This window comes from Oncorhynchus nerka, linkage group LG28 (genome assembly GCF_034236695.1).
Source record: "Oncorhynchus nerka isolate Pitt River linkage group LG28, Oner_Uvic_2.0, whole genome shotgun sequence".
Classification (NCBI taxonomy): Eukaryota; Metazoa; Chordata; class Actinopteri; order Salmoniformes; family Salmonidae; genus Oncorhynchus; species Oncorhynchus nerka.
In genome coordinates, this window is record NC_088423.1 from 78,173,735 (window position 1) to 78,198,967 (window position 25,233).

At 46.0% G+C, this 25,233-nt stretch overlaps 4 protein-coding genes across 6 annotated transcripts; 1 reads left to right on the forward strand and 3 right to left on the reverse strand.

Moving 5' to 3' along the window:
- Window positions 1-11,194: 11,194 nt before the first annotated feature.
- LOC115113715 (succinate dehydrogenase assembly factor 2, mitochondrial-like) lies at window positions 11,195-14,284 on the reverse strand. Of its 2 annotated transcripts, XM_065013135.1 has the most exons (5): window positions 14,127-14,284; window positions 13,058-13,281; window positions 12,679-12,788; window positions 12,280-12,448; window positions 11,195-12,089 (listed from the first exon to the last, which is right to left on the reverse strand). In XM_065013135.1, exons 1-4 carry the CDS (start codon window positions 14,151-14,153, stop codon window positions 12,318-12,320), a joined length of 492 nt encoding a protein of 163 aa, XP_064869207.1. In that variant the 5' UTR covers window positions 14,154-14,284; the 3' UTR covers window positions 11,195-12,089; window positions 12,280-12,317. The 2 variants fall into 2 exon arrangements, with proteins under 2 accessions (XP_064869207.1, XP_029497517.1); XM_029641657.2 differs by having other exon boundaries at window positions 11,195-12,448.
- Window positions 14,285-14,512: 228 nt separating this feature from the next.
- On the forward strand, window positions 14,513-18,379 carry LOC115113714 (cleavage and polyadenylation specificity factor subunit 7-like). Of its 2 annotated transcripts, none has more exons than XM_029641655.2 (9): window positions 14,513-15,052; window positions 15,363-15,572; window positions 15,743-15,846; window positions 16,259-16,404; window positions 16,516-16,870; window positions 17,008-17,129; window positions 17,297-17,444; window positions 17,541-17,784; window positions 17,951-18,379. In XM_029641655.2, exons 1-8 carry the CDS (start codon window positions 14,969-14,971, stop codon window positions 17,782-17,784), a joined length of 1,413 nt encoding a protein of 470 aa, XP_029497515.1. In that variant the 5' UTR covers window positions 14,513-14,968; the 3' UTR covers window positions 17,951-18,379. The 2 variants fall into 2 exon arrangements, with proteins under 2 accessions (XP_029497515.1, XP_029497516.1); XM_029641656.2 differs by having other exon boundaries at window positions 17,011-17,129.
- On the reverse strand, window positions 18,377-19,583 carry LOC115113716 (DNA-directed RNA polymerases I, II, and III subunit RPABC5). The gene is made up of 3 exons (XM_029641658.2): window positions 19,486-19,583; window positions 18,950-19,067; window positions 18,377-18,780 (listed from the first exon to the last, which is right to left on the reverse strand). The coding sequence occupies exons 2-3, from the start codon at window positions 19,042-19,044 to the stop codon at window positions 18,672-18,674; spliced, it is 204 nt and encodes a 67-aa protein (XP_029497518.1). The 5' UTR covers window positions 19,045-19,067; window positions 19,486-19,583; the 3' UTR covers window positions 18,377-18,671.
- Window positions 19,584-21,382: 1,799 nt separating this feature from the next.
- LOC115112828 (brain acid soluble protein 1 homolog) lies at window positions 21,383-24,227 on the reverse strand. Its single transcript, XM_065013136.1, has 2 exons — window positions 24,073-24,227; window positions 21,383-23,239 (listed from the first exon to the last, which is right to left on the reverse strand). Exon 2 carries the CDS (start codon window positions 23,198-23,200, stop codon window positions 22,886-22,888), a length of 315 nt encoding a protein of 104 aa, XP_064869208.1. The 5' UTR covers window positions 23,201-23,239; window positions 24,073-24,227; the 3' UTR covers window positions 21,383-22,885.
- Window positions 24,228-25,233: the final 1,006 nt, after the last annotated feature.

Here is a 25,233-nt window from a genome sequence, read left to right on the forward strand (position 1 = left end):
TTACTGGCCAGACCCCTCTGCTCTGTCCTGCTCCAGATGTTAGATAGTTAGGGTGTTTGTGGGTCTTCAGGACCACGGCTGTTCCATTACTGGCCAAACCCCCTCTGCTCTGTCCTGCTCCTGATGTTAGATAGTTAGGGTGTTCGTGGGTCTTCAGGACCACGGCTGTTCCATTACTGGCCAAACCCCCTCTGCTCTGTCCTGCTCCTGATATTAGATAGTTAGGGTGCTCGTGGGTCTTCAGGACCACGGCTGTTCCATTACTGGCCAGACCCCTCTGCTCTGTCCTGCTCCTGATGTTAGATAGTTAGGGTGTTAGTGGGTCTTCAGGACCACGGCTGTTCCATTACTGGCCAGACCCCTCTGCTCTGTCCTGATGTTAGATAGTTAGGGTGTTAGTGGGTCTTCAGGACCACGGCTGTTCCATTACAGGCCAGACCCCTCTGCTCTGTCCTGCTCCAGATGTTAGATAGTTAGGGTGTTAGTGGGTCTTCAGGACCTGGCTGTTCCATTACTGGCCAGACCCCTCTGCTCTGTCCTGCTCCAGATGTTAGATAGTTAGGGTGTTAGTCGGTCTTCAGGACCACGGCTGTTCCATTACTGGCCAGACCCCTCTGCTCTGTCCTGCTCCAGATGTTAGATAGTTAGGGTGTTAGTCGGTCTTCAGGACCACGGCTGTTCCATTACTGGCCAGACTCCCTCTGCTCTGTCCTGCTCTTGATGTTAGATAGTTAGGGTGTTCGTGGGTCTTCAGGACCACAGCTGTTCCATTACTGGCCAGACCCCCCTCTGCTCTGTCCTGCTCCTGATGTTAGATAGTTAGGGTGTTAGTGGGTCTTCAGGACCACGGCTGTTCCATTACTGGCCAGACCCCTCTGCTCTGTCCTGCTCCAGATGTTAGATAGTTAGGGTGTTAGTCGGTCTTCAGGACCACGGCTGTTCCATTACTGGCCAGACCCCCTCTGCTCTGTCCTGCTCCAGATGTTAGATACTTAGGGTGTTTGTGGGTCTTCAGGACCAGGCTGTTCCATTACTGGCCAGACCCCATCTGCTCTGTCCTGCTCCAGATGTTAGATACTTAGGGTGTTTGTGGGTCTTCAGGACCAGGCTGTTCCATTACTGGCCAGACCCCCTCTGTTCTGTCCTGCTTCAGGACCAGGCTGTTCCATTACTGGCCAGACCCCCTCTGCTCTGTACTGCTCCTGATGTCATCCTGGTGTGACCTGTTCCAAGCTTAAGTCTCTCTCTCATCACACAATGGGCTGAAGGATAACTACAAGAGTAATAATATCAACTAAACCTATTTTCTGTTTACATTTGACTGTTTATTTGTGTCTACTGAATGTGTGTGTGCGTGTGTTTGCAATGTGTGTATGAGTGTGTCAACATCTGACTGTTAGTTTGTGTGTTTGTATTTACGGTGTATGTATGTGTGCTCGGTGTTGCCATTTTTATTTTCTTAATATCGAATCTGTTTTTTTGGCTGTTTTTATTCTGTATAAAGTAATTTAGATGTTCAGTTAATTATTTATGTTGTCGTTGATCGCTAAGGAGGAGACGCTAATGATTACTGGGATGTTGGAACGTGACAAAGGGCATGTGTCTACTTTCTATTTGTTGGGGTTTTATGGGTTGGTTGGGGAGGGGGCCATAGACATTCGAGAGTCTTGAGTGAAGAGAGAAGGAAAGACAAGGGAGCGGGGAGCTCATTACATCTGACAACACCACATACAGCATATTCTATTCTAGCCCTCTTCTGTTAGGCAGAGGGACTGTTCACTCAGGCCTGTGTGCATCAGGGGCCTTGTGTTCTGGTTTATCATTTAATAGGTGGCTTACAGAACCACAACACGCTGTCCCTCCGCTCTAGGTCTGGCCCAACACGCTGTCCCTCCGCTCTAGGTCTGGCCCAACACACTGTCCCTCCGCTCTAGGTCTGGCCCAACACGCTGTCCCTCCGCTCTACGTCTGGCCCAACACACTGTCCCTCCGCTCTAGGTCTGGCCCAACACGCTGTCCCTCCGCTCTATGTCTGGCCCAACACGCTGTCCCTCCGCTCTAGGTCTGGCCCAACACCCTGTCCCTCCGCTCTAGGTCTGGCCCAACACGCTGTCCCTCCGCTCTATGTCTGGCCCAACACGCTGTCCCTCCGCTCTAGGTCTGGCCCAACACGCTGTCCCTCCGCTCTATGTCTGGCCCAACACACTGTCCCTCCGCTCTAGGTCTGGCCCAACACGCTGTCCCTCCGATCTAGGTCTGGCCCAACACACTGTCCCTCCGCTCTACGTCTGGCCCAACACGCTGTCCCTCCGCTCTAGGTCTGGCCCAACACGCTCTCCCTCCGCTCTAGGTCTGGCCCAACACACTGTCCCTCCGCTCTAGGTCTGGCCCAACACGCTGTCCCTCCGCTCTAGGTCTGGCCCAACACACTGTCCCTCCGATCTAGGTCTGGCCCAACACGCTCTCCCTCCGCTCTAGGTCTGGCCCAACACACTGTCCCTCCGCTCTAGGTCTGGCCCAACACGCTCTAGGTCTGGCACAACATGCTCTCCCTCCGCTCTAGGTCTGGCCCAACACACTGTCCCTCCACTCTAGGTCTGGCCCAACACGCTCTAGGTCTGGCACAACACGCTCTCCCTCCGCTCTAGGTCTGGCCCAACACACTGTCCCTCCGCTCTAGGTCTGGCACAACACGCTCTCCCTCCGCTCTACGTCTGGCCCAACACGCTGTCCCTCCGCTCTAGGTCTGGCCCAACACGCTGTCCCTCCGCTCTAGGTCTGGCCCAACACACTGTCCCTCCGCTCTAGGTCTGGCCCAACACGCTCTCCCTCCGCTCTAGGTCTGGCCCAACACACTGTCCCTCCGCTCTAGGTCTGGCCCAACACGCTGTCCCTCCGCTCTAGGTCTGGCCCAACACACTGTCCCTCCGCTCTAGGTCTGGCCCAACACGCTGTCCCTCCGCTCTAGGTCTGGCCCAACACGCTGTACTTCCGCTCTAGGTCTGGCCCAACACGCTGTCCTTCCGCTCTAGGTCTGGCCCAACACACTGTCCCTCCGCTCTAGGTCTGGCCCAACACACTGTCCCTCCGCTCTAGGTCTGGCCCAACACACTGTCCCTCCGCTCTACGTCTGGCCCAACACGCTGTCCCTCCGCTCTACGTCTGGCCCAACACACTGTCCCTCCGCTCTAGGTCTGGCCCAACACGCTCTAGGTCTGGCACAACACGCTATCCCTCCACTCTAGGTCTGGCCCAGCACGCTGTCCCTCCGCTCTAGGTCTGGCCCAACACGCTGTCCCTCCGCTCTACGTCTGGCCCAACACGCTGTCCCTCCGCTCTAGGACTGGCCCAGCACGCTGTCCCTCCGCTCTAGGACTGGCCCAACACTCTGTCCCTCCGCTCTAGGTCTGGCCCAACACACTGTCCCTCCGCTCTAGGTCTGGCCCAACACGCTCTAGGTCTGGCACAACATGCTCTCCCTCCGCTCTAGGTCTGGCCCAACACACTGTCCCTCCACTCTAGGTCTGGCCCAACACGCTCTAGGTCTGGCACAACACGCTCTCCCTCCGCTCTAGGTCTGGCCCAACACACTGTCCCTCCGCTCTAGGTCTGGCACAACACGCTCTCCCTCCGCTGTACGTCTGGCCCAACACGCTGTCCCTCCGCTCTAGGTCTGGCCCAACACGCTGTCCCTCCGCTCTAGGTCTGGCCCAACACACTGTCCCTCCGCTCTAGGTCTGGCCCAACACGCTGTCCCTCCGCTCTAGGTCTGGCCCAACACGCTGTCCCTCCGCTCTAGGTCTGGCCCAACACGCTCTCCCTCCGCTCTAGGTCTGGCCCAACACGCTGTCCCTCCACTCTAGGTCTGGTCAAACACACTGTCCCTCCGCTCTAGGTCTGGCCCAACACGCTGTCCCTCCGCTCTAGGTCTGGCCCAACACGCTGTACTTCCGCTCTAGGTCTGGCCCAACACGCTGTCCTTCCGCTCTAGGTCTGGCCCAACACACTGTCCCTCCGCTCTAGGTCTGGCCCAACACACTGTCCCTCCGCTCTAGGTCTGGCCCAACACACTGTCCCTCCGCTCTACGTCTGGCCCAACACACTGTCCCTCCGCTCTAGGTCTGGCCCAACACGCTCTAGGTCTGGCACAACACGCTATCCCTCCACTCTAGGTCTGGCCCAGCACGCTGTCCCTCCGCTCTAGGTCTGGCCCAACACGCTGTCCCTCCGCTCTACGTCTGGCCCAACACGCTGTCCCTCCGCTCTAGGACTGGCCCAACACGCTGTCCCTCCGCTCTAGGACTGGCCCAGCACGCTGTCCCTCCGCTCTAGGACTGGCCCAACACTCTGTCCCTCCGCTCTAGGTCTGGCCCAACACACTGTCCCTCCGCTCTAGGTCTGGCCCAACACACTGTCCCTCCGCTCTACGTCTGGCCCAACACACTGTCCCTCCGCTCTAGGTCTGGCCCAACACACTGTCCCTCCGCTCTAGGTCTGGCCCAACACACTGTCCCTCCGCTCTAGGTCTGGCACAACACGCTCTCCCTCCGCTCTACGTCTGGCCCAACACGCTGTCCCTCCGCTCTAGGTCTGGCCCAACACACTGTCCCTCCGCTCTAGGTCTGGCCCAACACACTGTCCCTCCGCTCTAGGTCTGGCCCAACACGCTCTCCCTCCGCTCTAGGTCTGGCCCAACACACTGTCCCTCCGCTCTAGGTCTGGCCCAACACGCTCTCCCTCCGCTCTAGGTCTGGCCCAACACGCTGTCCCTCCGCTCTAGGTCTGGTCAAACACACTGTCCCTCCGCTCTAGGTCTGGCCCAACACGCTGTCCCTCCGCTCTAGGTCTGGCCCAACACACTGTCCCTCCGCTCTAGGTCTGGCCCAACACGCTGTCCTTCCGCTCTAGGTCTGGCCCAACACACTGTCCCTCCGCTCTAGGTCTGGCCCAACACACTGTCCCTCCACTCTAGGTCTGGCCCAACACACTGTCCCTCCGCTCTAGGTCTGGCCCAACACGCTGTCCCTCCGCTCTAGGTCTGGCCCAACACACACTGTCCCTCCGCTCTAGGTCTGGCCCAACACACTGTCCCTCCGCTCTAGGTCTGGCCCAACACGCTCTAGGTCTGGCACAACACGCTCTTCCTCCGCTCTACGTCTGGCCCAACACGCTGTCCCTCCGCTCTACGTCTGGCCCAACACGCTGTCCCTCCGCTCTAGGTCTGGCCCAACACACTGTCCCTCCGCTCTAGGTCTGGCCCAACACACTGTCCCTCCGCTCTAGGTCTGGCCCAACACGCTCTCCCTCCGCTCTAGGTCTGGCCCAACACGCTGTCCCTCCGCTCTAGGTCTGGTCAAACACACTGTCCCTCCGCTCTAGGTCTGGCCCAACACGCTGTCCCTCCGCTCTAGGTCTGGCCCAACACGCTGTACTTCCGCTCTAGGTCTGGCCCAACACGCTGTCCTTCCGCTCTAGGTCTGGCCCAACACACTGTCCCTCCGCTCTAGGTCTGGCCCAACACACTGTCCCTCCACTCTAGGTCTGGCCCAACACACTGTCCCTCCGCTCTACGTCTGGCCCAACACGCTGTCCCTCCGCTCTACGTCTGGCCCAACACACTGTCCCTCCGCTCTAGGTCTGGCCCAACACACTGTCCCTCCGCTCTAGGTCTGGCCCAACACGCTCTAGGTCTGGCACAACACGCTCTTCCTCCGCTCTAGGTCTGGCCCAACACACTGTCCCTCCGCTCTAGGTCTGGCCCAACACGCTCTAGGTCTGGCACAACACCATCTCCCTCCGCTCTAGGTCTGGCCCAACACACTGTCCCTCCGCTCTAGGTCTGGCCCAACACGCTCTAGGTCTGGCACAACACGCTCTCCCTCCGCTCTACGTCTGGCCCAACACGCTGTCCCTCCGCTCTAGGTCTGGCCCAACACACTGTCCCTCCGCTCTAGGTCTGGCCCAACACACTGTCCCTCCGCTCTAGGTCTGGCCCAACACACTGTCCCTCCGCTCTAGGTCTGGCCCAACACGCTCTCCCTCCGCTCTAGGTCTGGCCCAACACACTGTCCCTCCGCTCTAGGTCTGGCCCAACACGCTCTCCCTCCGCTCTAGGTCTGGCCCAACACACTGTCCCTCCCCTCTAGGTCTGGCCCAACACGCTCTCCCTCCCCTCTAGGTCTGGCCCAACACACTGTCCCTCCGCTCTAGGTCTGGCCCAACACGCTGTCCCTCCGCTCTACGTCTGGCCCAACACGCTGTCCCTCTGCTCTAGGTCTGGCCCAACACGCTGTCCCTCCGCTCTATGTCTGGCCCAACACACTGTCCCTCCGCTCTAGGTCTGGCCCAACACACTGTCCCTCCGATCTAGGTCTGGCCCAACACACTGTCCCTCCGCTCTACGTCTGGCCCAACACGCTGTCCCTCCGCTCTAGGTCTGGCCCAACACGCTCTCCCTCCGCTCTAGGTCTGGCCCAACACACTGTCCCTCCGCTCTAGGTCTGGCCCAACACGCTCTAGGTCTGGCACAACACGCTCTCCCTCCGCTCTAGGTCTGGCTCAACACACTGTCCCTCCGCTCTAGGTCTGGCACAACACGCTCTCCCTCCGCTCTACGTCTGGCCCAACACGCTGTCCCTCCGCTCTAGGTCTGGCCCAACACACTGTCCCTCTGCTCTAGGTCTGGCCCAACATGCTCTCCCTCCGCTCTACGTCTGGCCCAACACGCTGTCCCTCCGCTCTAGGTCTGGCCCAACACACTGTCCCTCCCCTCTAGGTCTGGCCCAACACGCTCTCCCTCCGCTCTAGGTCTGGCCCAACACACTGTCCCTCCCCTCTAGGTCTGGCCCAACACGCTCTCCCTCCGCTCTAGGTCTGGCCCAACACGCTCTCCCTCCCCTCTAGGTCTGGCCCAACACGCTCTCCCTCCCCTCTAGGTCTGGCCCAACACGCTTTCCCTCCCCTCTAGGTCTGGCCCAACACGCTGTCCCTCCCCTCTAGGTCTGGCCCAACACACTGAGACTAAGACAGGCGAGGTCTCCATACGTCAGTGCTGACGTTCTTCAAAACCCCACTGTGACACACATGCTTTTAGGCACAAGATGCTCTTAAACAACACCCCTCCCCCTCTCCTCCATATGCTCTCACTCCCCAAGTGTCACAGAGAAAAGGTGAGACAGACAATGATCATCACCTCATTTGCATCACTGCCATCTCTCCAGGCAGAGCAGAACATAGCAGAGCACCTACCTGCTCCTAAAATAACTGGGAACAGTCACCTCCCTGCCTCATACTGAGCACACATGCGAACGATACATCATTATGCATCAGATGCAGCATTAAATTGAAAAGATCAGCCAGAATAGGAAACACAGATAAAATGGCACGATTCAGGTGAAAATGAATTATTTGTCTGAAAATAAAATAGGAAGCCAGGTATGGTCCATTTGCCTCTGAGGCATTGAGCTGGGATTCTTAGTAGAGTCCTTCCTTGGCTCTAGAAAAGCCCAGTAACAATTCAAAACACAGATCTAAATAAATCTGAAAACTGATCAGTGGTCACTCAGATTGAAATCACCCTAAATGTCTGATTAGGGCTCTCTACACAGATATTGGTGGAGATACGAGGAGGATTGTCCAAAATAGGCCAGGATTTTGTGACATTGTATAAAGGATCAATTAAAATTGTGTATGTAAAAACTAATCAGTGTTAATTGGGGATGTTGATATCTGTATGTCCTTGACATCCCTTTGTCCCATCTCTTGCTCTCTTCTGTTCTCTCTTTAGTCACACATCTGTGGGGTGCACAATCTTATATATCAACCATTTATTTATTTTATTTTTTATCTGTACAGTGTATAAATATATAAATGTGTACATAAAAAGAAGAAACTTCTAAAATAGTTTTTGTTGTTTTTCTAAAACTGATTTACTGTGGTATTTCATAGTGGCTTGTGGCTTTCTCTCCCTATTTGATTTCCATCAGAGGAACTTAGTAAGGTTTCTAACTGTTCTCACTGGCTAATACTAGTTGAAACAGTAGTTCTGTTGCAGTAAAAACACTGATGTGAAGAGTCAAGTCTGAAACTCAACTGCAAATCTGGCCTTCAACTTGAACATCAAACTCAGTTATTATAGGAATGATATACAGTACATACACTGGTTTTCTGTCAAACCAAGCTGCCTTGATTCCTTGAATTACTGTAGATGTAGTTTACTTTCATATTTTCACAGCTATGCATTTCAGAAGTTGGTAGCTAATCTAATGAGTAGCAACATGTTAGAGCTCAGTTTGGACTCATACAGGAGTATGTTTTGACTATTTTTGACAGGCTATAAAAGTGGTTTCTAAGTGCTGGTTTACACACAGTTGTATTATTTTGTCCTTTTCTCAAGTGTTTAAAACACACCACAACCCACACACATTGCTTCCCACACAGTTCATTCCTAATGCTCACACACTGTAGTTACAACCAGAACACAAGAACAGAATAGATCTTCAGTATTTTACAAATCCACTTCCTACATACATCTGCCCTACTCCCTCCTTTGGGCTTCTTTTTAATACATTTTATTTTCTATAGTTAATTTCAACTATTGATCTTTGGCATGTGGTTATTTATGAGTCAACTGCAGAAACCCTGTTAACTCTGAGCATGAAGGAGAGGGGATGTGTGCATGTTTGTGTTAAGTATTCTAAACCGGTGCACAACAGAAGTTTTTCCTGACCACATGACCTGGCAGGAAAATTGGCCCTGAATACAGGTTATTAGTAGTAGAATAGTGAAACTACTACAGTATTTTCTGTCTGTTGTACAGCTCCCTTCCTGCAGGCTTCTCTCAAGTACAGACAGAATGAGAAGACATGTTGAGGAGAGGGAGAGAGAAGGTGAAGAAAGAGAGAGGGGTACAATTTTAATTCCAGGGGAGCAGAGATTGGCGGTAGTGCAGAGCGGAGGATAAAACTGAGAGCTGTCACGACACAGAGACACAGCGCTAGAAGAAGACAGGAACACGTCAGCCTGGAGATGGGGAGAGTGGGCGGCTGTGGGCGACAGACGGATCCACCCTCCAAACAAGCTTAACGGGAATGGAAAAACATGAAATGTGAAGCACATGAAAGCCTGATGTGTAGAATTCACAGGTGAGGTGAATCATTTAATAGTGAGAGAACAGGGCTAAATTACATTGTTACAGTCATTTAGCAGATGCTCTTATCCAGAGCATTTACAGTAGTGAGTACATTTTTGTTATGGTCCTCCATGGGAATTGAACCCAAAACTCTGCTGTTGAAAGCACCATACTCTACCAACCGAGCCACATGGGACCATTGCTAAATGAGGAAATGGAAACGGGACCATTGCCATGTGAGCAAAGGAAAGTGCACACTGAGTTTGTGTTTGATTAAAGTCACACCCACATGATCTAAGTGTATTTCATGCAGTATGTTCAGATACAAGTGTACAGACGCTCCTACAGAATGTGCGCTCTGAACATCCACATCAGACAACTGTTTCTCAGCAGGTTTCAGATTTTTTTCAGATTAAAACCTAATCAAGACAAACAGTTAAGAAGTAAGATGATAAAGAAATCAATTGAAGAAATATAAAGATACAAACTTGGCACAGGCCAATACATCTTTGACACTAGTGGTGGTGGAAATAATGACACCCGGATGAGTGGCCGAACACAAAGTTATACAGACAGACTGACCGTCAGTCGGGTAAATAGCAGAACACTGACAGAGATAGATATATTTAAAAAAGGACAGACAGAGGTCAGAAGATGTTTCCAGTCCATGTCTCTGAAGTGGGACAGATGGCAGCAAAGTCACAGAGATGACACAGAGGGGGACTCTGCTGACATCACAGTGTGCTATTTAAAGACACACACCCAGCATGTCCACCTCACCCTGTCCATGCAGGAGCTGTATGTGAAATTACTTTGTGTGGCAATTTAATCTTTGATCAATTGTGAGCAAATCACCACTTTAAGATTTATGCCAAGAGGTTTTATTATTTTATTGCCAAACGAGGAAGTAGCCTGGGTACAGAATATTGAAGACTACTGAAGTGCAAATTGTGTCTGTGCTCGTGAGCTGAGACTGTTCTCTCAGGTGATGGACTTAATATTTTAAATCATAAATGTCTTCTGTAATCGCCTGAGTGTCCAGCACAATGGTTCTGGTGACTTGACGGTAGAACCAGGCAGAGGGAGGCTTGTCTCTGGCCAAAGGGCACCTCCCTGCTGGTCTCAGAACATTACACTGAGTTTAAATGATAACAGAGAAACTCCTACCACTGTCAACATGGTAGCAGGGGGAGAGGGAGAAAGAAACAGTTTATGTGTTTCAGGGAAAATACAATCTGCAATGTAAGAACTGATAGTATTTGACGCTCAGACACACAGCCCTACAATTACATGTAACAGTGTATAGCTTTCGTCCCTCTCCTCGCCCCGAACCAGGGATCCTCCGCACACATTGTCGATATTTACAGTCGAAGCATCGTTACCTATCGCTCCACAAAAGCCGCAGTACTTGCAGAGCAAGGGAAACAACAACATCAAGGTCTCAGAGCGAGTGATGTCACCGATTGAAACACTATTCGCGCGCACCCCGCTAACTAGCCATTTCACACCGATTACACATACCCAGTGCAAACATACACACACTCGCACAAACATTATGCACAGCAGAATACGTTTACTCATTCGTGGTGAAAGGAGAGCCTTGCCTATTAATGTTATGCAGATATCTATCTACATTATGAATCATCTTAGCCTGAGTTACTGAGCTGAAAGCTAATTACAGACATCAAGGACAGCATGATTGTCCATAGCTTGCCAGTGCAACCCACAATAACCTTATATAATTGAACTATTAACTGTTTTGGTGCCTGCATCTAAGAGTGAGTATTGAGCTTCATGTTTTAGAATCTGCATTCCCAGTATGTTACCTTAGACCTGTGATTAGCAGTGATGTGCAGTTGAGGTGCAAAAAGGGAACGAAACAGTAGTTTTGCTTCCCCCTGGTGTCCATGCACTGACACTGCAACTCACCCAAGCACCTGGGTCGTATTCACTAGAAACCAAACATGAGCAGGGTGGGTGAAATGCCAAAGGGGAATTGCTCACTAACAATGAAATAAACAAACGTGTGCATAACATTTGAGAAATAAGCTTTTTGTGCATATGGAACATTTCTGTGATCTTTTATTTCAGCTCATGTAAACCAACACTGTACATGTTGCGTTTATATTTTTTGTTCAGTATAGTTACCTCGCACATCCGTGTACTAGTCATTATTTTCATTCTGTGTTGAAGGTCTTATGAATAAGGCCGGTGATAGAAATATGCATGTAGTGCAATGGCTCTCTGCAGGAATTGTCCTTGTCTAGGAGGGTTTCTCTGGTAAATTATGATGAGAACCATTAGCATTCTCTGAGGGTGTTTTCACACTTGGTCCCTTCCAGCCAATTTTTTTCTCCGCTATATTTTTTTGTGCAGTGTGATAGTGTGAACAATCCGTAAGAACTCAGACCACCAAAGAATGAACTCCGAAGCGAAGCGAACTTAGACCATCGCGAGAGGTGGACTGAGTTCGGTTCCCATTTTTAGGGCAATGTGAACACAAAGATCCCCAGCTTCGCTTGTCATTATTCCCGCACCACACAGTAGACTACTGCAACACCGTGTTCACTACAATTGCCCCTCACATTGGTGCCACAAATTAGATAAAATTGTGATGTGCAGATTTGCGGGGGGAAACATGTACTGTTTAAGGATCTTGATTAGCAAGGATGACCAGAAATGCCAAAATATGCCTGGAGTTTTTAGTTCAGATAATGGGCACCAACTCTATTACAGCATTATTTAATCTGCAGTTGTTCTGTTACCAATAATATTTATATGTTAATATTCTGATTGCATTTAGTTAAAAATGAGACATAATTGTAATCTTTTAGCTTCCTAAATGTAAGTAGGTATATGGTATATTTTGTTGTCCAATAACACATTCTGACTGAATGGCTTGTCCTGCACCCACAGTGCATTGAATGAATGTTGGAACAGGATATTGGTTCCTTTCTAAACATAGCAATGTGAATGAAAAGATGACTCTGACAACAAAATAGGTGAAGTGAACTGGCAAAAAAGCAGATTCCTCATACAAAGGCATGGGCAATGTGAATACAAAGAGAACAGACCTTTTGCTTCTTCTTTTTTTACCCCAGAGTTCACTTTAAAGAGGACTAAGAACAGTTATTTTAAAAGGAGACTATATGTGAAAACACCCTGAGAGGGATGCATCAGCCAGGCTTCACTGGCTCCCCTTATCCAGGTATTCCAGGTTAGGTGCGTCCAGCCTCTGTTCCTGATCTTTGTTCTTAGTGAACTCCTTCAGTAGGTCCATGATTTCACCTGTGTATACATCAGGTACAGGCTGGGCCTCTGTTGAGAGGAGGGAAAGACAACACACATTCAGTTAACTTCAACTGACATTTCATATAGAATGGGCAAATTGGCTCACCATAACACCAAGAAAGTCATGCAGAACAGCTTGAAAATAAGAACTATTTCTAAACAACAGTATAACTAACTGTATTATATGGCTTAGCTTGCCCTGGTGTAGATCAGAGTGGATAATCACAGTTGATAAGAAGCTGAACCACTCTCCTCACCTGTTGCCCAGTAGTAGATGTCCCAGTCGTTGCTAGGCTCATTGATCAGTCTGTCATACTGTCTTAACTGGTGCTCGGTCATTGTATTAAGATATTGTTTGGCAAACAGGCTGAAAGGGGAAAGACAATGATTGGTGTGTGCAAGTGTGTGGTTTTGAAATGTGTCCAAGACTCAGATACACATATTGTAAGTTGCACACTATAATTAAATCATGCCTCTGCCACTGACCACACATGCTGCCTGACCTTAAACCTGATGGTTTATAAATTCCTTATATCTCTATTGTGGGCTCTATCATAGTATGAGCTTTGCTCATGATTAATTAGAAGACTAAAATCAATACTAAAATATATATAGTATGATCAGTGGTCCACTCACCTGAGCAATATGCAATTCTCCAGCATGCCCCTCTTTCGGCTTTGGAAGAGCAGGCGCCGTCTCTTGATGTCCATGGTCTCGCCATCCTTCTCTGTCCAGGGGGGCAGGGGGATCTCAATTAGGTCACCCCTAGAGTCATCAGGTGCCTCTCCTTTGTAACCCCTTGTAGTTACTAGTTCTGCCACAGCTGGTCTCCATGACGCCTGGCATACCACACTTACCAGCTGGACAAAATAAACAACATCCTTACCAACAACTGGACTGACTGTACACAACGACATGGATATGGTTTTAATGCTAGAAAAGTAGCTTACAATGACTGTCCTGTAGGGTACTCACATGTCAGATTGGCAAAGGTCATAGGCTAAATCGATGCAGAAAATGACTTTCAAACTCTGTAGTCAACTAGGTTTATGGGCTAACTTTAGTTAGCTTCAGTCAGAATAGACAGCATTTCTAGCCAGCTAGCTCGCCAGTCATCTAGCTAGCTAACGTTAGCTACTACATTCAATCGACTGGCCTAACAAGTTTCAATGTCACATGCCCAAGTACAGTGGAATACCTTTCTTGCAAACTCAAAGCCCAACAATGCAATAATCAAAAACAATGAGGCTAAAACTAGAAGAAGAAAAAACACGATAAATAAGAAGAAATATGAAGAACACAGCAAGTAAGCATACTATACCAGGTCGCAGTTGTAAATGAGAACCTGTTCTCAACTAGCTTACCTGGTTAAATAAAGGTGAAATAAAAATAATAAAAACTATATACCAGGTCAGTTCAAATACCATATTTACAATGTGCAGAGAAGCCGGAGTGATTGAGGTAGATATGTATAGGGGTAAACTGACGAGGCATCAAAAGCAGCAACGTGTGCGTGTAGAGTCAGTATAAATGTATGTGCATATTATGTGTGAATGAGCAGATGATGGTGTGTGTAGGCCCATGTGCGTGTGAATAGAGACCGTACAAAGGTTAACAATTAAATTAAAATACAACGTAAATGAGGATACAAGGTTAATTCAAATAGTCCGTGTAGCCTAACGTTTATATTCCAAATACGACTCACTCTTTTAGCAACGAAAGCAGACAGCATTGTGTCCTTCTTATTTGTGACTGCTGAATCCTAATATGACTGTTCTTGTTGACTCGAGAGCAGCCGGTGCCCCAAAATTGACAAGTCCCTGCTAGTTAAAGACATTCACATAATAACAGGGGGACACAGCAGGAAATGTCCGCTCCAGCTTGGGGAAATAAAAGGCGCCATATTGGTAAGGGAAATTATTACTTCTTCCAAATGGTTCTTGAAATGCATGTTAAACAATAATACGTGTATCAACATGTCTCATATTTACATTATATATTCACGTATGTAACAACATATATTATTAAGCTGATAGCTAAATAATTGTTTACGGAACCTCGTAATATCATGCCTGTTTTACACGGGAGATATTTGAGATGCACTCCTCGATTTCGCTTCTGTTCTGATGTAGCAGCAACAAGCTAGCTGAGTGTTTACCTGAATGTTATCCGTTTTTGCATGTAGACTTCCATAACAATTATATCACATTTTGAAAGTATAATATTTGTTGACTTTTTAATCCGGGTTTGTAATTTATTTGTTTGACTTTGGTATTCCGTCCACGCCAGCTTCCCTGTAATGGGAGGGAATGCGAGGTGATGCTAGCTAGCCATTTCGCTAACGTTCGCCACCTCGCTAGTTTTTTAAACAATATTGAGACGCTAACTGGATAACGTTAGCCAGCTGGACTAGCTACATCAATAAAACATAGACGCACGGAAAGGTGCAAAATATGCACCTTTAGTTATTTCCTTGCGTTTATTGCCAAGTGTCGATTGCTGAGAGAAAACGTAGCCAGAGGCTGCACTGCCAACCCAGGACTCGGGATGGCGGCTAAAGCGGCCGAAGGTGGTGGTACAACTGACCTCATAGACATCTACGACGAGAAGTTCAGTCAAAACAACGGGGAGGTGAGACAGGCCGAGAGAGATTATGAAAATAGCTGTAGTTGTGAGAAGCTGAAAGTAAATGCAGAAGATTCTTGAAGTGGGAACTAAAATAATTTATTGAATGAGGTTTGATTTTAGCATGACCAGCATGTCAACATCTTACATTAATTAATGTCAAAAATCATACTATTCAATTTCTTATCCTTGATATCAACAATACACTTGTAGAGGTTATTGTTCTCTTGTAGTTTGTCAGATTTTTCATGGATGGTCATTGTGAGTGATAAGCTAGGCATTGAGGGATTATGTCTATCTTCTGTCCTCTCTATAGGATGGAGATTTTGCAATGACAGCAGAGGCAAGTGATCTTTATGATGATGTGCTCACTGGCTCTGTGAGCCGGGAAAGGAAATTCTCAGAAGATACTATCCCTCTCAGCAAGAACCAGCCAACGAAAGAGGAGAGCAAACCAGCAATACTGTACACTTACAGTGGGGTGTGGAACAAGAGACTGGCTGTATATGTGGGCAACTTCTCCTGGGTGAGTCTCCCACCATCACCATTACCTTCAATCCAGTTTGCTAATCTATTAGCCTATGTTCTGTAATGAGATACAGCCACCTAGGCCTATTACCTTTCTGTCAATATCCTTCATTTTTACTCATCTTCTCCCTCTTTCTCTCCTTTGTACTCCTTTACCTCTCTCCTCAGTGGACCTCTGACAAAGACCTTATTAACGTGGCTCGCACCTTGGGTGTGAAGGACATTGTGGAGATCAAATTTGCTGAGAACAGAGCTAATGGCCAGTCCAGAGGGTGAGAGTTAGGCCTATCCACTGGGCATCATTCTAATCTAATGTGATCTATTTCTTCACTGTTTATTAACTGGGTGTTTTGTCATTTCATGACTGAGTCTGGCCATGGTGTTCTAGGGAGACCTGGAGACACCTATTGAGTTAAAATAGTCTTCAAATAAATATGATGCTCCAGTAGCTAAGCTAAATACAGATCTTACAGATGACTACCAATGTTTTATTATTTATTATCTGTGCATGATCCAGAGCCAAAGTGTTGTTTCCAGACCCTGAAGAACTGGACAAGGCTGCTCTGGTGGTTACTGATGGCTAGTCGATTATGTTGTGAAGGCCTTTCAAAGCTCTGGAATAGCCTTTCTATCCAGCTGGTAACATAAAGTACACTAGCTGATATTTGTCTTTTATCTCTATAGATACGCTGAGGTAGTGGTGGCCACAGAAGAGTCATTGCAGAGGTTGCTGGAGACTTTGCCAAATTGTCATGTTAATGGAGAAAAGGTGGACTGCCGCTTTGCCACACGCCAGAATCTTGCCGTGTTTGAAGCCCAGGCTAATAAACGTAAGCACACATCTACTTACAGCAAATAAATTGGTACTCAAATCTATCTCGTAAGAGATATCCAATGCTGCATAGAAACAAAATCAAACTGTCCCTCCTCCTTTTCCATAGGTGTCCCCCAGCGCTCTAACTCAAAGGAGTCGTCAGATACTGGGGACAAAAACGCCTCCGTCTCCCCTCCTGTGCTCAACCAGAACCACTCCACTGTACCTCACACTATCCACCCCCAACACATTCACAACAAACCTCCCCCTCTGTCAGTCCCATACTTTAGGCTGCCGCCTCCTCTTTTCCCTCACCTTCCCCCACACATTCCCCCTCCCCCCATGCCACACCTTTTCCCTCCACCACCTCTACGTCTCCCCAGCCATCCTCCTCCCTCCCTGCATCTCAACCCCGCCTTCTTTCCTCCAGCACAACATGACAACTACAGTCAACAACACAACACACAGTACAACCGGCACAGGTGAGCTCATCCACTGTACTTTATATTATGGAATTCTTTTGTATTAATTGGTAAACATGTCTATGACAAGTTGTATGGATATGTATGTATGTATGTATGTATGATGATGATCAGTAAGGGAGTATCTCTTTCTCTAGCAGCAGGGACAGTGAAGCGCCCACACCCCAAATGCCAGAGGGAGAGTTTGATGAGCTGATGAACAGAAACAGAGCCATCGCCAGCAGCGCCATCACCAAGGCTGTGTCTGGAGCTACTGCTGGTTAGACTCTCACTGAAAAATGCCTACAGTAGACACTCAAATACAGATTCATGATGATAAATCTAGACTAGAGACCCAAAGACATTGACATGTGCAGTACACAATGCAGATCATGGTCATCTTAAATCGCGTCGTTGTAATAAACTCTGTAACCTCGCCTCATGTAGGAGACATGCCCCTGGCCATTGAGACGCTTTTGACTGCCATTGCTGTCATCAAGCAGTCAAGAGTGTATGGGGACGAGCGCTGTCGAGCGCTGGTCACCTCTCTGAAAGACTGCCTCTTCTCCATCGAGAGCAAGTCTTATGGCTCCAGGTCAGTGCTGGAAAATTGTTTGGACCTCATGGACTGTTCTTCCATCACAAATGGATATTGTAATGTGGCCTCACTCTTAACTTGTTCTCTTTGTAGGAAAAGACACCGTTCCCGTGACAGAGAACACCGTTCCCGAGATAGGGAGCGAGACAGGGAAAGAGAACGGGACAGAGGCAGAGGAAGGGAAGAAAGGGAAGAGTCCTACAGCCAGGAATGGGAGGCTGCAGGAATGTCCCGCCGGCACCGAGAACGCTCCTTAAGTGGGGAGAGAGATGGGAGAGACCGGGAGCGTGTTCGGGAACGAGATAGACATAGGGAGCATCGCGAGCGGCACCGCTAGGTAAGCTCTCTAGCCCTGTCGTGTCTCCAACACGTCTCCCCTCTAATTCTGTAATCTACAGACCACTTACTCACACTAACGCCTCTAATTGCCAAGCACCTGTTTTTTCAGTCAACCCTTTGTATTTACTCACTCCTGACAGAACTTTTATATTTTTTCCCCCCAGGACATTCTAGGTGGTCTTTGTCCCCGTCAGGCTTGAGTAGGAGGGGAGGCAGGACTTTATTTCTGAACCAAGCTGCTTAAAAGTCTGGGATAATGGATGAACTGATGGTGAGACAAAATGAATGTCCATAGTCCCCCGTTCACATTTCCCTGGTACTCAGCAGCCACCAAGCATTTTACCTTATCATAATCTTCTGATCTCAGCCATCACCAACCCCCTCTTTCTCAGTGTTCCTGTCTTTGTAATTTTATTTTTTATTATAAATTGACGGTTTCAGGGTCGTGGCTGCAACTTTTGTTGTTTGCCACACCGACATGCACAAAGCAGAGGTACATTTTTTTGTATGTTGAATTGTGCAGTGTTTTTTTCCCCCTCTTCACCCTTCTTTTGTATCAAATTTGAACTGATTAAAAAAGGCTGTTAAAATGAGTTGGAACAAGTGTGTTTATTGCAAAAAGGGATTGCTACACAAGAGGACTAGGTAGTTTTCAATGCCTGACCCATGCTGCTTAAAGGGGTTCGCCTCCTGTCTTGTTTATTTACACAATGATGTAAATTACATGTCAAGTGGCTGTAGCCAACAAAAAAACATGTACAATTCAAACAAGGTGGGAAAATAGTCTCTTGGGGATGTCAATCCATCAGGGTGCACTGCCTCACTGGCTGTCAGCAAGGGCTTGTCTGTAAATAGGCCAGATGATTCTTGTGGTGGTTGTATCCATCATTTCTCCAGGGGTGCATAATTCAGCAACTTCTCAATGAGGTCTACATGGGCCAGCAGCATCCTCCGACAGCAATACCTCTTCAGACCAAGAGCATCAAGGGCATCACTGCCAACCAAACAAAGGGGAGCAGATAGGAGAGTTTGATATGTTTCAGGAGTAGCCTATGTAGCTATTAAAAATATCAAATGAAATAAATGAACACAATATTTTGAGAAAGGGATTAATCTTAGGGAAATACAATGTAAACAATGACCACAACAAACATGTCTCTCACCCTTCAGTGTATTCAGCTTGAAGGAGGCCAAGGTACGCCTCCCATTTATTACCAACGATTTTCCCACAGGTGAAGCACCGGACCGGGATAATCATTTTGATATCTTTCGACTGAGGCCCTGAAAATAAATTAGAACAGAGTAACAGAATTACGAAAAATGTATGCACTCTGCTGTAAATTCCTCTGATTAAGAGCGTCTGCTAAATGACAAAAAAACGTAGTTAATGTTAAGCTAGCCAGCCAACGGCAGAAATGTGGCTTGAAGAAAAAGGTAGCTATAACATGATAAATGCATAACTGAACGAAACCGTATAGCCTATCAATTTTGTAGATATCTTGACAGCTATGGTTTACTGACGCTCAGTCTAAGCGTGGACATGTAAACAGAAGTGCTAGCTAACGCTCACATTTCCAAACCCGTTGCATTTAACTAGCTAGTTAACCAAAACGTGTTAGAATAAAACAGCCATGTTTACCAATGTGTTTTATATCATGACTAAATAGAGACTCAAACAATAAAGTAGTTATCGACTCACTGTAAAGTAAATGTTCTGCAGTAACCCTAGCAAACCGGCAAGAAAGCACACAGAAAAAAAAATTTGCCAACGCGCGTCGCTCCTCCCTCAATACTGGGGCATGTTCAGGGACTGCAACGTTACAGGGGGTTCTATAAAGGTTTGATTGAATGCGCTGCGCCTCATTCATAGCTCCATTTACCCCTCATTCAATTTATTGATGTTTTCATGGTACACATTCGATTTTCCGAAGATATTAGGGCTCTGTTTAGAATATGACTCTCCCCTCAGTTTTCTAATTTGGACTAGTCCAATACTAGATTCACATGAGTCACATCTGGAACTGGTTATCTCTTTAGAATTTTAAACAGCACCCATTACATTAGGAAAACTGTTGTAATGAACACTTATGAGAATGGTGGACTGAATTTTCTGGATTTTACTACTTTAAATAATACTTTCAAGATCAATTGGATAAAACAATTCCTAAGAAGACCCACTTCTATCTGGAATTGTATTCCTCATCATGTCTTCTCTACTTTTGGTGGCCTTAACTTCATGTTGTTTTGCAATTATAATATTGACAAAGTTCCAGTGAAACTTTCTGCTTTTCATCGGCAGGTTTTCTTGTCATGGTCCTTAATTTATAAACACAATTTTTCTCCACACAGATATTATATATGGAATAATCGGGATATATTGTATAAAAATACCTCTCTGTTTTTAGAATATTGGTTCAGAAATAATATCCTATTGGTGAGCCAACTGGTAAATGCAGAGGGTCTTTTACTCAGTTATAAAAATTCTTATCACTTTACAAGGTCCCTGTAACACCTAAAGATTTTGCAATTGTTTTAGATGCCATTCCCTCAGGTGTTGCTATGTTATTCAGGAACATGTCAAGACCTGACCCTCAGAGCCTACCTTCTATTGACCCTGTTGACTCATCAGTAGGAAAGATTTGTTTCTCTTTTGGTCCATTCAACAACAGAGCGTCGATCCTTGTTTCAGCAGGATGTTGTATCTATACCTTATGTCATGCCTTACTGGAATGGATTTATTGATAATATCTGTTGGAAAAAAGTTTGGATGTTGCCACAAACATACCTACTTGTTAACAAAATTAAGGAAGTTTCCTTTAAAATTATTCATAAATACTATCCTGCCAACCACTATATGAAGAAGTTTAAGGAAAACATCAACTCAAATTGCTCCTTTTGTAATGACCACCCAGAAACAGTTGTGCATCTTTTTTGGCATTGTATGCATGTAAGAAAACTGTGGCAAGACATCAGTAGGTTTATAATTGAACACATTTATGAAGATTTTACACTATTGTGGAGAGATGTACTGTTTGGATTCTTTACATACAATAGAAATAAGCGGAATCATTTTTATGTAATTCATTTCATTATTCTTTTGGCCAAATTTCATATACACAAATGTAAATTTACAAACAGAAAACCACATTTTCGTATCCTACAAAAAGAAATTGAACTGTATTTTAAGACGGTTAAATGCTCTACTAACAAAAAAGCTGTTAGAATTGTAAGTATATGCATGTCCCTTAAGGTCCTTGTGTAATTGTAATGTGAAATTGTACCCCCTAGCTCGATTGTCCATTGTTTGTAATCTATGTATGCTTGTGTTCCCTCATGTGCTTTATGTATTGATTTGTTGTTAATAAAAAAAATATTAAAAAAAGAAAGAAAACAATTTGTCTCCTTTTCATGACCGCTAACATGTGAATGGTGTACATAATACAGCGTCAGTCCTATTCATATCAGTGATGATGGAGGAAATGAAACAATGAAAGGAGTGCATCATCCTCAACACAATGAACCCTAGCTAATTCTATTGGTGGAGAGTGTAGGACACAAAATTATTCACAGCTATCAAAGAGATCCTTGAGTCTATGCAAGCTGTTTCATTGCCTTTAATAAAGGTCAGGTCTAGTCACAAGACAACCATTTGGATTTACACAAGGAGCTTTGGAGTCAGGGGAGGGAGTGTGCAAGAGGGAAAATATGTTATATGGGGAGCTGGGATATCAAGAAAATATAGGTTTAATCATCATCATCTGGTTCTCATTCTCCATTTACAATAGTATTACCCATCAACATGTCACCATCATTACCATTATTTTAATATCACACAGAACATGTGCTAAAATGTGGAGTCCTACTGGAATTATTGCATTTATACGCTCTTTGAGACCAAGGAAAATAACTGATAGATTTTATTTAGTACTCTGTGACGTGATGACTAGGCTATTTGAACATGTATCTGCAGAATATGTGTCTGTTCTGTTGCTGTGCTGGAGGTATTGATATTGCATCATGGTACGCTACATGCCAGGGTTCAAGCAAGATGTTTGATTGGGTGTTGAAAATCTCCTAGACCTCTGATTTAAAATAAAAAAAGTGTTTGTCTGTTATCAAAAATAGGAGAGCTTCTCTGTAATGAATAGGGAAACAACAGAAGAAACAATCTCAGTTTATCTACTAAATAAATCCAGCTATTTCTCTACTCCCATCAATAATGCATGCTTTCTACTTGGATTCTAGGTTTATCAAACTATCAAAAAATATGAATGTATTAGAAAATAAACCGTAATGCGTGTATTATCATCATTTCATCATACTTTCAAGGCTTTCCTGGAGGTTGGATATGAATGTAATATATTTGTGTATATGCTGATTTGCTGAGCATGACTGGCCAAGCTACTACATACATTGGTACACCACATATTACATGTAGAATATTTTCATTCTGAATCGAAATTCACACATACAATGTACAGTACTATTACAGTAGCTGCACAGTCTCTCGCACTATCACTCTAACATGTATGGTCTTCAAATAAATAGAGGAATTTCAGTGTACTTCCTGAATTGACTGGAATTCAAATGAAATTGACCCCAAACCTGCTAGGCACTCACAATAGTATGTTTAATATACTTCATACTTCACTTCATATGACCTTTTTCAAATCAAACAATATAAAGTTACTGCATTTCTACTTCTAACTTATGTATTAGTAGACCCAGAAACATCCAAATGTTTATCAGTGAATACTGGATAAATAGGGTGTTCAAGTACTGTGTATATGTGTGTGTCCAGTGTAACTGTTGGGAGTGCATTTGTATGGTGATTAAAAGCGTGTAGACCTATAAATAGGTGCAGTTAGAGGGGTGGAGCAAATTCATGCGTGAGTATACTAGCAGGGGCCCAAAATATATTACTTGAATGTTCACTGATGTTTATATTCACTACAAGTAAGGTCAGACTGAATTAAAGTTAAGAAGCACAGTGGCTCCCCATAACCCCATCTCTACCAGCTGCATGATAGTCTATGAACCAATCAGCAAGTGACTCGTTAACCCATCGACCAATAGGTTTTGATGATGAGTGGTGGTGGTTAATTTCTTCGTGCCAACAACAGTGCCCCCAACAGGATGGCACCAGCAGCGATGATGGCACCACCAATGAGGAAGGGCTTCAGGCTTTCCAGGTAGTCCGTACTGGCCTCTGCTGCCTCCTCCCCCTCTGGTGCCCCCTCTGGTTCAGCTGAGCCATCCTCCACTGGAGGCTCTTCCACAGGGGCTGCTGGGGGTAGAGGCTCTACTTGAGCAGGGTCAACCTTTTTAGGGGGAGCTGCCTCCTTCTTCTCTGTCTTCTCTGCTTTAGAGGATGCCTTGGGCGCTGGTGCCCCGCTCTTAGCCTTGGCTTCCATAGGATCCAGAAACAGAGGTGGGGTTGGTCAGCTGCTTCACTGATGGAAAACAGCAAACAGAGGCAGACAGATAATCACACAGATTAGACTATGTTATCTGCTCTACTGTCCCCTGGTGTTATTATACCGACAAGGAGCATCAACATACACAGGAAGTATTATACACCTCCGTATTCACTGCAGAATGAAGTAAAAGCCTCATGTCAGTAGGGCCATCATGTGACCTTCACAGACAAGAGGACAAACAGAACCATATTGTCCCTGCTATATACATTATCTGGTTTGTTTATTACATTTGTAGAGCAAACTTCCAGTGGGTGGAAGCAACACTTTAAGTCCAACATCCTGTCAAGAGCAATCTCATGGGAAAGTTAACTGCACGTTTTGTAACAGACACAGTAATCATGCTGCTGCAGCTGCTAAAAAAAAGAGCCCATTTGACAGAGGCACAGAGGTGCATGCATGTCTTCTGCACTCCCCACACGGTCTGACACAAGTGTTAATCCAGTCTCAGCATGCAATAAATATTGTCTCTGTATATTTATTTATTTCTCCCTCTCTCTCCCTGTCTATCTCTAAAATGGCATGAGTCATACAGTGTGTACTGTTAATGGAGGTCAAGATGGAGGAAAGCAGACAGGAATAAGGAGAGGAGAGAGTAATAACATATTGGGGATACAGAATTATCCAAAGGCAGGAAAATAAGAAAGAGACAGAGGAATTAAAGAAAAAACAGAGAGATACTATAATGGATGTATCTGAGGATGCTCGATGCTGGCACAGGATATGAAGATAGGAGCTGCACAGGCCGTGATAATCCCATAGACCAAAATACTGAAATTGCATGAAGGTAGAAATCTGGGAGTACATACCCTCAGGCTATTCTGTTCTTCTCTCCAACAGCTCTGTAACAATGGCCGGAAGGATGGAGAAATGGAATTGCTGCTCAAAGACTGTCAGAAGGAAATCAGTAATGTCCTCAAGACAGAGCGAGAGTAAGTAAAGAGATGGAGGGCACAGTGAAAACAGAGGGAGGTGAAGGAGAAGGACTGGGATGTACCATCTGGGCTGCAAACAGTGGGGGTGTCCATATCTTTAGACTGAATTGTGATTGGGTCAATTTACTGTATCTCTCTCTGCCTAGCCCTAGAGCTTAGGATGTATTTTTTTAAATAAATTCTTGTGAAATTCTTGTAGAAGACTACTATAATAATTATAACAATAGTGATTCAATTGTATATACTGTATAAATATATAATACAAGTCAAAGATTTGCATACCCAATGTGTGTCATCATGCTGCCTCAAAATGTGTGTGTTTCTGAGTCACTGTCACATTTGTAAAGGGGCAAATATGCTTGTTGTTTGTATGTTTCAAATTTGATCTCAAGTGTGTTCAGTACATGGCTTCAGTTGAGTACTTTCTTGCATCACTGTCCCTGACTGTATCTAAATAAAATATCTCCCTGTGATGCTAAGGGGATGACATCATTCAAATAATACAGCCCTAGTTCAGTCAAATACTACTGTATGCCTACATTGTCATTATTGTCATTTAGCAGACACTCTTATCCAGAGTGACTTACAGGAGCAATTCGGGCTAACTGCTTTGCTCAAGGGCACATCAACAGATTTTTCATCTAGTCTGCTCTGGGATTCAAACCAGAAAGCTTTTAGTTATTGGCCCAACACGCTTAACTGCTAGGATACCTAGGATATCTACCTACCATTCCAGTATGATTATTTGTATCCACCCATCAATTACATATGAGATTTAAAAAATAATAAATAAAATATTCAAACTCGCCATTAGATGTTTTCTGGCCCTGGCTGCTTTTGTCTTGTTATTGACAATTCAATTATATCATTTGAACCTTTTCTCACCACTGTAGTAATGCATTAAGGTGGTTACCTCCATGTACTAATAATACTAATATATGGGAAGAAACAGGATATAGCAGGATGACTTATAGTAGGAGGAACATCCTGGCAGATGCCTACAGCAACATTTCTGCATTCCTAAAACACACAGCA

What these genes read in the sequence shown, in the direction of transcription:
- LOC115113715 (XM_065013135.1), bottom strand. Translation starts at nt 14,153, where the DNA reads ATGCTGTCTGCTTTCGTTGCTAAAAGA. An exon ending in GAGAATTGCATATTGCTCAG is followed by an intron (nt 12,789 to 13,057) that starts GTGAGTGGACCA and finishes TTCCCCTTTCAG; the next exon opens with CCTGTTTGCCAAACAATATC. An exon ending in CATCTACTACTGGGCAACAG is followed by an intron (nt 12,449 to 12,678) that starts GTGAGGAGAGTG and finishes TCCTCTCAACAG; the next exon opens with AGGCCCAGCCTGTACCTGAT.
- LOC115113714 (XM_029641655.2), top strand. Translation starts at nt 14,969, where the DNA reads ATGGCGGCTAAAGCGGCCGAAGGTGGTGGTACAACTGACCTCATAGAC. An exon ending in ACACAGTACAACCGGCACAG is followed by an intron (nt 16,871 to 17,007) that starts GTGAGCTCATCC and finishes CTCTTTCTCTAG; the next exon opens with CAGCAGGGACAGTGAAGCGC. An exon ending in AGCAAGTCTTATGGCTCCAG is followed by an intron (nt 17,445 to 17,540) that starts GTCAGTGCTGGA and finishes TTCTCTTTGTAG; the next exon opens with GAAAAGACACCGTTCCCGTG.
- LOC115113716 (XM_029641658.2), bottom strand. Translation starts at nt 19,044, where the DNA reads ATGATTATCCCGGTCCGGTGCTTCACCTGTGGGAAAATCGTTGGTAAT. An exon ending in CAAGCTGAATACACTGAAGG is followed by an intron (nt 18,781 to 18,949) that starts GTGAGAGACATG and finishes TTTGGTTGGCAG; the next exon opens with TGATGCCCTTGATGCTCTTG.
- LOC115112828 (XM_065013136.1), bottom strand. Translation starts at nt 23,200, where the DNA reads ATGGAAGCCAAGGCTAAGAGCGGGGCACCAGCGCCCAAGGCATCCTCT.